Source organism: Halichoeres trimaculatus, unplaced genomic scaffold (genome assembly GCF_033239565.1).
Source record: "Halichoeres trimaculatus isolate MK-OKI-2021-1 unplaced genomic scaffold, fHalTri1.1 fHalTri1_scaffold_1, whole genome shotgun sequence".
NCBI lineage: Eukaryota > Metazoa > Chordata > Actinopteri > Labriformes > Labridae > Halichoeres > Halichoeres trimaculatus.
Window position 1 is genome coordinate 34596857 of NW_027437179.1, and position 13718 is coordinate 34610574.

The following is a 13718-nucleotide window of genomic DNA, read 5'->3' on the forward strand; positions in this document are numbered from 1 at the left end:
GTCATTAGCCCCTTTAATGCTACAGGAGCTGTTTAAGAAGTCTTTTCTTTTTCACATGGTGAGACACAGTGGAACCCACCAAGATAAAATTTGGTAAGCTATGGTGTGCAGGGAGTTCATTCAATATTAACAATGTTCAGAGCAGGATAGATGTCAGACTTGGATGGGTGGATACGGCCAGCAGCATGATAATAGGATAAGATGTCAGGCAGTAAAATTGTTCACGGCTGAGAAGCAATTTTAACTGACACTTCAGGGGATAATAACATCCACCGGTTCAGCAGCTACGCCTCAAGGTGGCAAAAACAAAAGATTATGAGATGCATTATGTGCAAAAACACTCATGATTTGGATTATAAGAGTTCTATTTTATAAAACTTTCCCTATTTGGTGACGAATTCATGCGCTGAAAATAAGTAGAAAGTAGCAAACACTGCTAAAAAATAAACTGTTTGGTAAGAAAACTTCATTTTCAAGCTTGAAAAAAACATGATGAACCTAGATCAGAAAATGATTATAAGCTGAGTCTGAAAAATCTGCAACAAGAGTAGAGAGCAGACAAAATACGCTGATGGTAATGTCACATAATATTAGATTAGTGGGCTTAAAGTCATGATTATTGTTTTAGAGTTGGACGAATAAAGTTTGAGCTGATAATGGCAGGAGATAAAATAAAGCTTTGTTATTTGATAAGTTTAACCTGAGGGGGACACAAACCTGTGTATGAAATGAGATAGCAATCCACTTTTGCTTCTACCGGCACCTGAGCGAAATCCTGAGGACCGACTTTGTGCATGATGATTTTTTTTCTTTTTAACTTTCCAGGATCTATTTGTTCAAACTGCAGAGAGGTTTCAGGCAAAAAAACAAAGTGATGGTAATAACCATTTGATAGTTGTGGTTTCAAACATTGTTGGGTGTAGCAACTCTATTAGTAACAGCTAAAAGCACCAAGATGGAAGCCACTTTGGTCACAGCTTTGAGTTTTTTGTACAGAAGAGAACAAAACATCATTGATTCTCAATCAGTCCATATTTGTTCCATTTTTGAAAGCACTGTTACCAATTGGCACTCTGATTTTTAAAGACAATGGTTGGTAGTTGTATTGTTGGTCTAAAAGATGGAAGATACAACCGTGAGCCCAAAAGAGCTCTAAAGCACTGACAGATGGGTCATCATGGGTTGAACTAATAAAAAAAAAAAAAAAAAAATGCTACATCATTCATTTTTTTCTCAAACTGGGTTCTTATAGTTCTTATTCTTCATCCTTGAGGTGTGGGTTTAATTAATTATTTAATTCCTTTCCCTGATAAACATATCTGACGACATTTGTCTCTCTTGCTGTGCTGCACTTGTAGTGCACAGAAGAAAGAAGAGACTTAAAAAACACCATTAGCTTTTCATAACTCAGAGTTTCTGCTTCAAACCAGCATAAGAAGCTGTTCATCTGTTTCTTTACCAGCCTGAAGGACCCTTACTGCTTTTTCAGTAAGTTATTGTGCATTTTGATTGGTATAAAGAAAGCGAAATCTAAAACTATGGCTTTGGAAGCCAATCCCTACTGCTCAAACTCTGTCTTTAAAACCTGGTGAGTGGAAGCTTTGGCTTCATTTTTGTACATTTGGATGATGAAGAGACAGAATGGCAAACTTTAAAAACAGTCAGTGGTCGTTACTAATCAACAAACACTTCAACTTAGAGTAGGGGTGTGCGATACCACTTTTTATGCAGACCGATACCAGTATGAGTACTCCTTCTTGAGTTCTCACTGATACGGAGTACTGATACTGCTAGCACTTTTGATACTTAAAATTTCAATTAACAGTGACAGATCATTTTGATCAAAGACAGCACAGTCACTCTGCCATTAAGTCCAAATAAAACACAAACAACTCTCTGAGTTTAGAATTTTTTTGGTACATATAAGTGGACAATAAAACTAGCAACTGTTTAAGGTGCTAGTTTAAGTATTTTTTAAAGTAAACTAAAGTGCTACTTAAAAAAGTTTTACTGTTAACTCTTCCTGGTTCATTCATATTGTCTGAAAAGGACCTGGCGCACATTTGCCGTGGTGTTAAACCACAGCAATCAGCAGCATCTAGTGGCAAGGAGGACTTGCTTGACATATGATTTTTTTCTGCCTTGAGTGTCTGCTGCTAGTATCTGCAGCCTTCACCGATACCGATACCTTGAAAAAAGGCTGGTATCAGCCTGATACCGATACCTGGTATTGGTATCGGGACATCCCTGACTTAGAGTAATCATCACCTAATCTACAAGGTCTGAGCTTTAAGAGCTTTTGTTGCTTAGTTTCCTTTTATGTTTGGGTTAATTATGTTCAAAGGATATTGTTTATATAATAAGTCCCTCTGATTGGCTTTTAAAGAGCTACAGTCGTTCAGAGTTCCCTCAGTGCAAGCAACGGGGAGAAACAGAGGGAACCAAAATTGGCTGATGAAAAAAATGTGACTGTGATGCTATTCATGGTCAAAAGGCTACTTCAGTATCTCGTTTTCTGGTCATTATAACTCACATTAAAACCAAAACATAACGCATCCTCACTGCCACAACATCTACACTCCAAACTGATGAATAAGTCACAAGACCTTTTTAATACTGCTCCTACTGTCTGGTGTAAACACACTCACACAAAAGAAAACTGAAAAACTGCAGTGTTTGGGGCAGGGAAATTATTGTTTATTTTTTGAACAGTAGCTCCTATAAAATCAAGCTTGATCATAAAGTAGCAGTAAAAGATTCCCAGACCCAGTTAGGGTGAAGGAGGGGGATTTCAGAGTGAATCAGAGCACACCGGATACGACCGGCGTGTCCATGAATCCTGACAACTTTCTCAAGCCTCTAATGAGGAACAGAGAGGAGTCTTGGAAGCAAAAGAAGACAAGGGAATTCATCGAAATACTATTCCCCTCAAGGTCTTGGGATTAAGCACTGGAATGACTCAGGCCTTCACGCCCCCACACATGTATAAACACATGCTGTCATACAATCCTCTGAGTTTGGCTAGGGGCCTTGAGTGCACGGAAGTTGTGAATTCATGTGCACCTCTTACGCTATTTGTGTATTCTTGTGAAACATCCTGAGATGGATGACAGTATAGGTTTCTGATGAGTTTATAGCACCATTGCTCTGGAAAATCCCTGAGTTTCCTCTTTCTTACTGGCTGCTACATTTGCAAAACACTCAGCAAATTAAAACAAGAGAGCAACAGCAGGCCAGAAAAAATTATTCTTCACTTGAGAATCAGATTGAAGATACTTTATAAAGTAGGTATTAGAATAAGGCTAAAGGCACAAACTCTTCTACAAGCTGGTGTCAGGCTTGAAAATACATGTAAGTATTGAGTCGCAGGTATAACATTTTCATACAAGAAAACAGTCTGGGATGATATTTTGGAGTATTTCCAGCTTTCCAAGTTTTTTTTTTTTTTATCATTTTCAGCTTAGTTTGGCACCTGATATCATTTTCAGTAGCTATATATACACAAAAACACAGACTTCATGTGCAGATCAGCTCATTAAAACCATGAGCACAGTGCTTTTGGGGGTTCCCTGCTGTGGTTTTTATAGTAAGGTACAGGCTCGTTCCTGCCAAGAGGAGGCGATGACAAACGCTTTCTTCAAAAAACCAGACGGCCTTACATTTGTTTCCAGCACCATTACTTTTTAAGTGTCTCTAAATGTCTTTGATGTTAACATTAACAGGGGGAATGATCTGCTATTATTTAAGAAGAGAAATAAAAAACTGATTATTAAAAACAGCAGTTATTAATACTTTCCCCTTGCTGCCGTTTTCTTAAAACACTGGACTGATTTCTGTATTTAGTCCGCTCCATTGTTTCTTAGATTTGTTACAAATAAGTGTTGTAGAGGTAATTAAAATACTGATGCATGCCCTCAAGGAGAGTTGTTACAACTTTGCAAGAATGGTTGTTGGTTATACAAATAAATAAAATCCAACAAGGTAAAAGATAACATTGCGGTAACTGTAATTTTCAGCTTCTCAACTCCTTCATGAATAAAAGCTATCCCCTCATGATTTATCTGTGGATTAAGTCCTTTCAGACATATTATTTTTAGGCAAAGTGCATTAAAATTAGAGGTGTATGAATTAGAAAGTGAAGTTGGAGAGGATCTTTTATTATTTACACTGTTTTTGTAGGTAATACTGGATTAATTTTGCATTACACTAATATGTGTGAGCCAGGAACAAGTTGTTCGAGAAGCAGGGCATAGATAGTGTTATGTGGTAGTTAACTGCTGCAATTAAGGCCCCATTTACGTGACGTTTCATCTGGAAACGTTAAAATGCAGTGAAAACTCATTGAAAGAAATCTGCGTTTACACGGAGACCCTGGTGGACTGAAAATGCCGTAGTGAGCACCCCAGGCCTGTAGGTGGTGCTATAACTGTCTTGTCCAGAAGCTGCTTTTGTGGGATCTCCACCGAAGTAGAGTTGAGACGGTCATCTGGTGTATCGGGGAATACTAAGTCAAAAAGTGGAGCAACAATTGCAGATTTTGTTGAACGACAGTCAGCAGATACAGCAGATTGAGCAGCACAAGCACAACACGGTAGTCCGTGACGATCATACCAACGGTACTGTTGTCCTTTAGTATGAGCGCGAGCGAGGCTGAGTGTGACGTCAGCGTTTCCACTGAAAACGCCGGCTTACTGTTTACATGGCAACGGTGTCGGGAGCGTTACAGAAAAATCCCACTCTGGAGACCGTTTTCAAAAGTTTGCATTTTAGGTCGGCCGAAACGGCGTTTCCGTATAAACGCGAGGCTGAAACGAGTTAATGAGGACTATTTTTTTTTGTTTTTTAAATTGGTGACAAAACAAGACCTGTGTGATTAAACCAAAGCACTATTATTTCTGAGATGGGGAAAGCACTAAGTGGTTTAGTCCTGATACCAACACAGCAGGATGCGAAACCTTCACTCAAAAACTTCATACTTTTTGGTCGGAAGTCAGAGTGTAAAATGACCCATTCTGTGCCAGGTTTAACCCAACCTTTCAACCTGATCTGAATCCCATCAGGCAGCCATGCAACCTCTCTTTCTCTTCCTCCTCCTCTTCATTCACAGCGTATTAGCTCCACAGCATCTCATGTGCACACCTGTCCCTAATGGCCTGATGCTATGGCAACCAATGTAAATTTCTTTCTCTCAGACAGCATGCAGCCAGATTTCCAGCTTCCATCCTCCCTTTCATTTTATGTGAATCCATTACTGCAACAAAGCAAGGCACAGTTGTGCACTGACACGCTCAGATAATCCCTACTCCCCCATCTCCTTTTACCAGACACACACACTTGAGCCACAAATACACACGTCTGAACAGATTACAAACACAATATCCTATAGTGTGCATCAAACAGTCATTTAGTAACTACATATTTTAACTTCTCTCTACTGTTTTGCATGACGTCATGTCTCCAAAGGAAAATGATTTTCTGCAGCCAAACCTGAACTCAGTTTGGTCTCATCAGCTTGTAGTGCTGGCATCTTCTCAACAATGTACACTAAAGAGGAAAAAGAGACAGCTGCTGACTTTCAATTACACAATAAGTGGTTTAGGAGGACCCTTGCGTGGCAGCGTGCCTTTCACAGCTTCTGATTCACAAAGCAGCTCCAGACTTCCAGACACAGGCCAACATGCTGTCTGATGCACGGCAGGTTTCACTCCTTTGAAAGGGTTTATGATGCAGGCCCTGACATGCCACACTCCCACAATGCTATTAGGAGGCTGAGGTGTTAAGTCTATTTCCTTTTCTTATCTCTCAATAAAACACACAGATCACATTTCTGCTGCGCATGTGACAGCTGCCTGAAGGCCTAAGTCTATTTCAAGGATTAAAATGGAGATCTCTTACAACAAAAAAGCAAGCAGACACTCTGGGAGTACACTTTGTTTTCCTACTGAAATGAAAATAAAGTTCTTTAGAGCAGAGAGGTGTCAGCGTCTGTGCAGGAACAATACAGAGTGTTTACATTAAACTTACATGCCATTTGCAGAGAGACCAGAGTGGACTGTCAAATGTAAACCAGACACAGAGTCTACAGCTGAACAAGCAGCCCTGTAAGGCGCGACCAAGGCCTTGTACACACGTAGCCGGGCATTTTCAAAAACCAATATCCCCCCCTTATTTGTTTTTGGAAATACTTTTGTCCACACGTACCAGGCAAATCTACCGATAAGAGCGGCTTGAGGCATGCCAAACCCATTTTTGGCTGTTTAGGGCTGTAAAACCCTTGCCATCCAATCAGATTGAGCCCTCGTCACTCAGCTGTGACGTTTGAGAACCAAAAACTCTGTTTCCCAGTGTGTACACCATGAAAAACCATGAAACCAGAGTTTTCCAGAATCTTTACTTTGGCTGGAGTTCTCAAAAAACATCATTTTTAGTGACGTAAAACTGCGGTTTCGTGTGGATGACAGGCCTTCATGTATAAAAATATATGCAATTTTCCAGATACCCGGCTTTGTATGGACGTGGCCTCAGACACAGAAGGGCTGTGTCATCAATATGCTGATGATAAGCAGATCAACAACAGCGCTGTGTTAAGTCATTCAAATCTGATTCATCATTTCAAAGTAACTTTATTTGATGAGGGTCTGGTATGTTTTTGATAGATCAGACCACTGCAATACAGATCAATCATTACTAATGATCAAAGACTGCAACACAAGAATCGTGATATTTTAAATAGAAAGAAACCTGCAAAACTCAATATGTTGCATGAGACATCTTGTCTTACCCTGAAAAATCCCTCAACCTGCTCACTCTACATCACCCCTTAAACAATAATACCCATCATCAGCATCCTGGTTGAACATATAAGCATAAGCATAACGATAGAATATGACCAAGGGACACGAGAGTTGAAATTTTGACTCAATAGTGCTGCTCGAGAAAATGCCAGGAAATAGTGAAGGTCATTACAGTTCACCATTTGCACAAGTTTTTGCTGGTCTCTTGAGTTGATCTTTTAATGCTTCACAGTATTATTATTTCACAGAACAATTTGACCTTCTAGTGGCACTATGGGGGATCTCAGGGTCCTTACAACAAATGCTTGTGTCAGCTGTCGCCAGTTCCAAGCAGAAATGTCAAACCATGCTGCGAGCATGAGAATTCAAAAAGACATTACAAAGATGTCTGAAACTGTCATAAAGGGTGGCAAATATTATACATATTTGATCTGCATTACATTTTTACAAAGTTTGAGTACCCAACCAAGAATTTAATGCCCGCATTTTAAAGTGTAATGTCTTGGATGGTACATTTTTGTTGACCTTATTTTACTAGCGTGATTTCTATGGTAGTCACAGTCAGGCTTCACAGGATTCTGCACAGGCACAGGGGTTTATGGACCCACAGAAATCTAAACCAGGCTAAAGTGTGATACCTAGTTTTCAAATTTGGGCGCTTTAGAAAAATCCTCATGCAAAAATATTAGGATTGATCATTGCTGCAGTTTAATGAGGGTGTACATGTTGTCTACCCGATAGACTATGAGAAATATAAGGAGAATTTCTGCTGAAGCACAATACTTCTTGTTATGTTCAAGGTTGCTTCTCATGTCTGGTCTTAAAAACTAGAACATTTTTAAAGGTTGGTTTTTGGTTTCCTGAGATCTTGAATGTTGTCTCTAAGCTATCTCTTAAACTTTCATAAAAAAGAAAGAAAGTATAGTATGCTCCCATGTCAGATGCTGGATTTGTGAATGTCCCTCAATGGGATGATTCATTCAACTCTATCATCCATATTCCAGCTATTGTGTGAGATCTGATGTCTGTTCTTTTATCAATTTACGATTTTTATTGGGTTGTACACTTCACTTACCTGGTGTAATCAAAGGCTGAGCGCTAACAGCTGAAACATTGCGGCTCATGTTTATAGCTCGGACTTCTGTTGTGCTGTCTCCCTTCTTCCCTCCTTCAGATGAAGAGTCCAAAGAGCTGGTCTTCCCTCCTGAAGAGGCTTGTGTGCCTTGGCTGGGGTTTTTGACCAGAGAGGCAGGCTGGATGGGGACAGGGCTCTGCTTCAGACTCAGGGCCTGAAGAGTTTGAGTCTGAGAGGAGGCGGTGGCCGCCCCCTGCTGGCCACGGATGGCAAGATTCTGGACCTGATTCTAATGAAAGAGAATGATGGGAGATCACTGACATAAACTGATATAATAACTTATTTTTTAACAAAATAAATGAAGAGTGCCTTCTTGAGGACCCTTTATCATATTTAGTGTAAATTCAGTCAAATGCACTCACCTGTGAGGAGGCCTGTGTTGAGCTCTCTGACTGGACAGCTGTGACTGTGGCTGTTGGAGTGAAAATGAGTTGTGGGGAAAGGGGGACAGCCCGGCCCAGACTTCTGGCCACCTGCACCAGGTTACTCTGCTGGGCCTGGAAGGAGAAACACACACACAGTCACTGATCTGCCAAAACATGTCTTAAATCTGATGCAGCTTTAACATCAAGTAATGAGACAAAAACAGGAAGACAAGTATAAATTAAAGTTATTGTAAAAATGTAGGATTTTTTTAAAATTGTATGTGCATGTAAAGAAAATTACTACTCCGTGTGCAGGACTTGTTAAAAATAATGTGCATTCAATCTGAGTTGCACTGATTAATTAGCCAGGACACTACACATTTTCCAACCCACGGCAATCCAAACTGACAAATGTGTTTTCCAGTCTGCCAGAAGAATTACACAAATCTGAAAAAAGCTTTGTACTCCATCATAATGAGGTGGCAAGAAGAGTCTGTGTGCCAGCTGTCCAACTGATGGAAAATTAAAACTGACAAGTTACCAACAACTGGCTGTACAAAAATAGCCCAATGAAGACTGGATGTTTCCCTGAGCGAGTGTAGTTAAAAACAACCGGACCTGAAGCTACAGAATGAACGCCCTGAGCTCCAGGGGAGTGTTTTCTGAGAACTCATGGACATCCAGGAAAAATCACTGCTGTGCTCGTGACCCCTCTGGGGCACAGCAGATTACCCTGACCAGCTCCTCCAAAATACAGAACACCACTCAGTGTGGGAGAGGGAGCATGTGCATACTTAACACGCACTAATCTGAAAACACACAGAATGTCCACAGGAAAAAAAACATGATTATTCATTCGAGGAGTACACAGTGTGTGTGTTAATATGCACAATCATGTAAATGTGCCAGGGGCTGTGCTCTGTGTGTCTGCAGTCTCACCATCTGTGCACGCAGGTACATCTGTGCCTGGCTGGCTGTGAGAGTGGAGCTGGATGGACTGCCCAGCAGAACAGCCTGCTGGGAAATACTGGTGGGGGCAGAACTAATGCTCTGAGCTCGGCTGATCAGCTGAGCTGCTGCTGGGGAGGTGGTCAAGTTGATCTGTGGGTAACACATAAACAGGATTATTAAGCATGCCTTTGATTGCACCTTTACCCCACTAATTTCTCCATCACATGTCCTGGGTTCAACTATTTTTACAACCCAGCATGACTTGAACTTTTTAATAAATCAGTTCAAAACCAGCACAGAGCAGCTCGTCTGGTGCTCAGTTTCCCCCAAAGCAATCTTGGAGCTTGAATAACCTTGGTTCAATGTTAATCTGATGAACAAAGGGAACATAAACTTTGGAAGCACTTGGGGGAAAAGCTAAACACTCAAAACTGCACTGACCGTAGTCTGAGTTGATCCTGTTTGCTGAGATGAAGTGCCGTTCTGTGAAGAGCTTTGCCTGCCAGCTGCTATACTGGCCTAGAGAAAGGCGAGAGGGAGAGAAATTAAGCATTTCCTGAAAACAGCTCGGACTGTTGGGAATCATCTTTACACCATGCGAATGACTCAAACATATCATGACCGTCTGCTGACCTGCTGCACAGCTGCCAGGCTCTGTAGCTGAGCAGTGCTGAGGCTGTGCTGCTGCTGGAGGGCTGCGGTTTGCAGCATCAGATGCTGCTGCTGAGCAGCGTACATCTGCTGCAGGTACTGCGCTGCTGTGTTAGGCCCTCTATGTAACGCTTGCTGGAACACCTGCAGAAAGACAGAGACAGAATGGGTTGACGTTATGAAGCATGCACAAGAAAAGTTTGCATTTTTTTTAATCAAAGTTACGGTTTAAAAAATGTACATCATATACAAGCACATATTTATCCCTGCTAAATATGTGTACAGCTTCAGAAACCTGGGCCTATGTCTTCTGAGTTTGAGTTAGAAATTAGGGTGGCAAAATGTTTTTTTTTTAATGCTGCAAAAATGAGACAAAAACTGGGTCCTTGGATTACTTCCTGCTGAAAAAGTCTCACTAACTCCTCAGCGTAATTATCACAGATTTGAGCCTCTGAGCTGTTGGAAATGACTTTCCTCACCCTTCACCTCTAAAGGTGCCCTCTGCCTGGTTGCCAAGTAACCAGAGAAGATATTGACCTCTATTCCTAAATCTCTCCGGGCTATTCTGACCCTCTCCTCTTGGAATGAGGGTAAAATTAGCAGAGATGCACTTCACACACACATTCAACCCTCGCTGACATGAGTCCTTAGTGATTGCCTTTTAACTGTCAGCGGGCTGAGAAGTAGAAAGAGACGGCTGAATGTAACAAAGCCCTGCTGTCAAAGTATCAGCACTTAAGTTGCGATGGCCTCATTCAGGGTGAGGGTAAGCCTGTGTGGGGACTTAACACTGAGGTCAAAGGTCAAGAGCACTAGACAGAAAGCATTCCTTCCTTAGATTTCAAAAACGCCTCAGAAATTGAACCTCTTTTCACCTTTTCTGTTTTGTTTGGAACACAAATACCTCATTTTTCTTTCTTGTAATAAGGAGTCAATGCTCAAATATAACTTCTGGAATATCTCAAAAGCCGGAACATGTTTTGAATCACACCATTAGAGGGCAGTGTAAGAATCTAAACTTCTGAGACTTTCTATATGAACAACCCTAATTTTATGATCAACATGTAACATCTTTATTGACTCACCTGCACAGTTTGTCGGTCAGGTATACCACTGTAAACAGATATCTGAGGCACTGCCTGTCTGCCCGCTGTAGTAGTACTACTGGAACTACTGCTAGCGTTACCACCACTGCTACTACTACTACTGTTGTTACTGCCAGTAGAAGTGGTAGAAGTAGTAGTGGTAGTAGTAGAAGTCGTGTTAGAGGTAGTACTACTGCTTGCAGCTGTGGTGCTGGGTGAAGAGGAGGTTGAGGCGGAGGTGGAGGTGGTGGTGGTGTTGGTGGTGGTCCCTGCAGGGGCCCCTGGCTCACTCTCCATGGTGCCCTCTGCTCTTCTCACCTTTGACCCCCGGCTCTTCTGAATGGCTCTCCTGTGCCTGAGGAGAGAAAAGAGGAAGAGCACATGAGAAAACTGTTTAGAAACATTTCCCATCTTCATACCCAGAGCAGAGAAAATAAAATGTCTCTTCTAAGGTAAAGATGAAATTCTAAGGAAAAATATGTAGCTCCATCATTCTACAGACCATATACAAGCAAACCGCCAAGGTATATTTCAGCTGCATGAATACAGCGCTGACCATTCTTACATTTTTCCTGACTATCTCTTGTTGCTCTGTGGCCCTCCATCTGATAACGTGCTGCACTAACACATGCTCTGCAGGTGATCAGAGACAGAGGTCTAACACACCTTCCCTTCGTTTTACTGCTCCAACTAGAGTGCACTGAAGTCAGATTTATAAAGGCAAGAAACAAGATAAGAGGCAGGGCAGGGCATGTTTATAAAGAGAGGAGCACTGTAGTGCTGTTTTTGTGTGTGAGTCTGTGTGAGTGTGTGTGTCTGAGGACAGGACTAAAAAGAAAGTGACTTTGGAGTGGGGGATGACCTAGTGATAGACTGTAGGCTATATAGTCTCAATAAAATAAAGAAGAATGAATAATACAATTATCAAAAATGCTTATTATACTTAAAACATTAAAGGATAAGTTCGGTTTATACAGCATTTACATTGTTTATAGAAAGAAGTAGAACAAAATACTCACCCAGAAGGCTTTCCTGATCCAAGCAGTGCTTCGGGAGATATTTAGATCCAAAATCATGCAGCGGACATCCGTATAATGGGATCCATCCGGGCATAGACAGCGCCGCTCTCAAAACTGCATTAATCGTCCAAAAACTCATGTTTTTCACCAATATTCCATCATAGTCCGCTCCGGGTTAGTCCTCTGCTGCAGTCTGTGTCACTCCAGACAGCCCTGTGTGGCTGTACTGACCTCTGAACTGACGAAAACTTTGTTCACGCTTGCCCCTCCGCACATGCACAGTACTTTCTGGAGAGCTGACTCCACTTCCTTCTTTCTTTGAGGGGCAAACGTAAACAAAGTCTTCATCAGTTCAGAGGTCAGTACAGCCACACAGTGCTGTCTGGAGTGACACAGACTGCAGCAGAAGACTAACCCGGAGCGGACCATGATGGAATATTGGTGAAAAACAGGAGTTTTTGGACGATTAATGCAGTTTTAGGAGCGGCGCTGTCTATGCCCGGATGGATCCCATTATACGGACGTCCGCTGCATGATTTTGGATCTAAATATCTCCCGAAGCACTGCTTGGATCAGGAAAGCCTTCTGGGTGAGTATTTTGTTCTACTTCATTCTATAAACAATGTAAATGCTGTATAAACCGAACGTATCCTTTAAAGAGTTGGTAAAATTGTTCCATAGTCCTCCCTCCCCCCAACAGGTGTAGCTTCATCTGGTGGGAAACGCTAGCATTCAAGTCTTAGCTGAACTTGAAATGTCATGAGAATAAAAAATGACCCACATGGGACAGTCGTTTAGCTCAGTGGGTAAAGATGGAGCTCTGTGTGCAGAGGCTGCAACCTTCAACCCATGGCTTATTGCTGCATGTCTACTCAACTCTCTTCTCTCCAGATTTCCTGCCTCTTTTAAAGGTGCAGTGAGGAGTATAACCAAAACTAAAAGTAGAGTTTTCCACAATAATGACTCATTTTCCCATGAGCACTAGCACCTACTTTCGTGAGGACATGACTCTTACCAAGGCATGTGCAAAATTGTTTGGAAACTTTTTACATGGTACAAAGTGATGCGATAATGTATTGCAGTTACGAACACTATTGTTTGAAACGTGTCAACCAGCTAACTTTGTGAGCTCAGTTAGTAGCACATTTTAGCACCAGGCTATATTACAAACTACTCACTGCTTGGTGAGATGTGTCCATAACGTGTAACGTTCGTGAGTCTTGGCTAATGTAACCTAGCTCTTCATTTTATTGATGGACTCTCAGGTTTGAACCAAGTGGCAACCTCTGGTATATGAATATGAGACAATGCGGAAGTGCTAAAATCTGCTGTTTCTCAAGTGTCAGCTTGAGGCTGGCTCAGGAAGTACCTGAAGTCACATACACACCAAGCCAAAAAAAGACGTTTTCAAAGCAGAAATTAACTTTTTTACAGCCTGGTTAAAGAACATCTCCTGTCTGAGTTGCTGCTTTTGCTATCAGCACACACTGTATGGCTGTGAATTTTTTTCTAACTCTGTGGTTCAGAGAATACAGTCTATGGGTTTAACAGACTACTTTCTTCTGCTTTTGTGTCAGTTCTGCTCTGCTGTTCACCATCATTACGAAATGAATCCACAAAATCATTTTCAGCAGTGAAAAAACAGATCTCTCTTCTCACTGCTAAACTCTGTCTGCGGTGTGGTGTTGTCATGGGGACGCCAATGTCCCAAAAATCAA

The 13718-nt window shown here is 41.5% G+C and overlaps 1 protein-coding gene across 1 annotated transcript in view; it reads right to left on the reverse strand.

Annotated features, from left to right (window-relative positions):
• phc2b (polyhomeotic homolog 2b (Drosophila)) overlaps positions 1 to 13718 on the reverse strand; it is a 47488-nt gene that overhangs the window by 18854 nt on the left and 14916 nt on the right. Inside the window, exons 2-7 of the mRNA XM_074673235.1 lie at positions 10982 to 11336; positions 9879 to 10040; positions 9687 to 9764; positions 9234 to 9395; positions 8292 to 8426; positions 7870 to 8158 (exon numbers count right to left, since the gene is read on the reverse strand). Coding sequence (XP_074529336.1) covers positions 7870 to 8158; positions 8292 to 8426; positions 9234 to 9395; positions 9687 to 9764; positions 9879 to 10040; positions 10982 to 11278 — 1123 coding nt within the window. The 5' untranslated portion in view covers positions 11279 to 11336. The remainder of the gene's footprint in view (positions 1 to 7869; positions 8159 to 8291; positions 8427 to 9233; positions 9396 to 9686; positions 9765 to 9878; positions 10041 to 10981; positions 11337 to 13718) is intronic.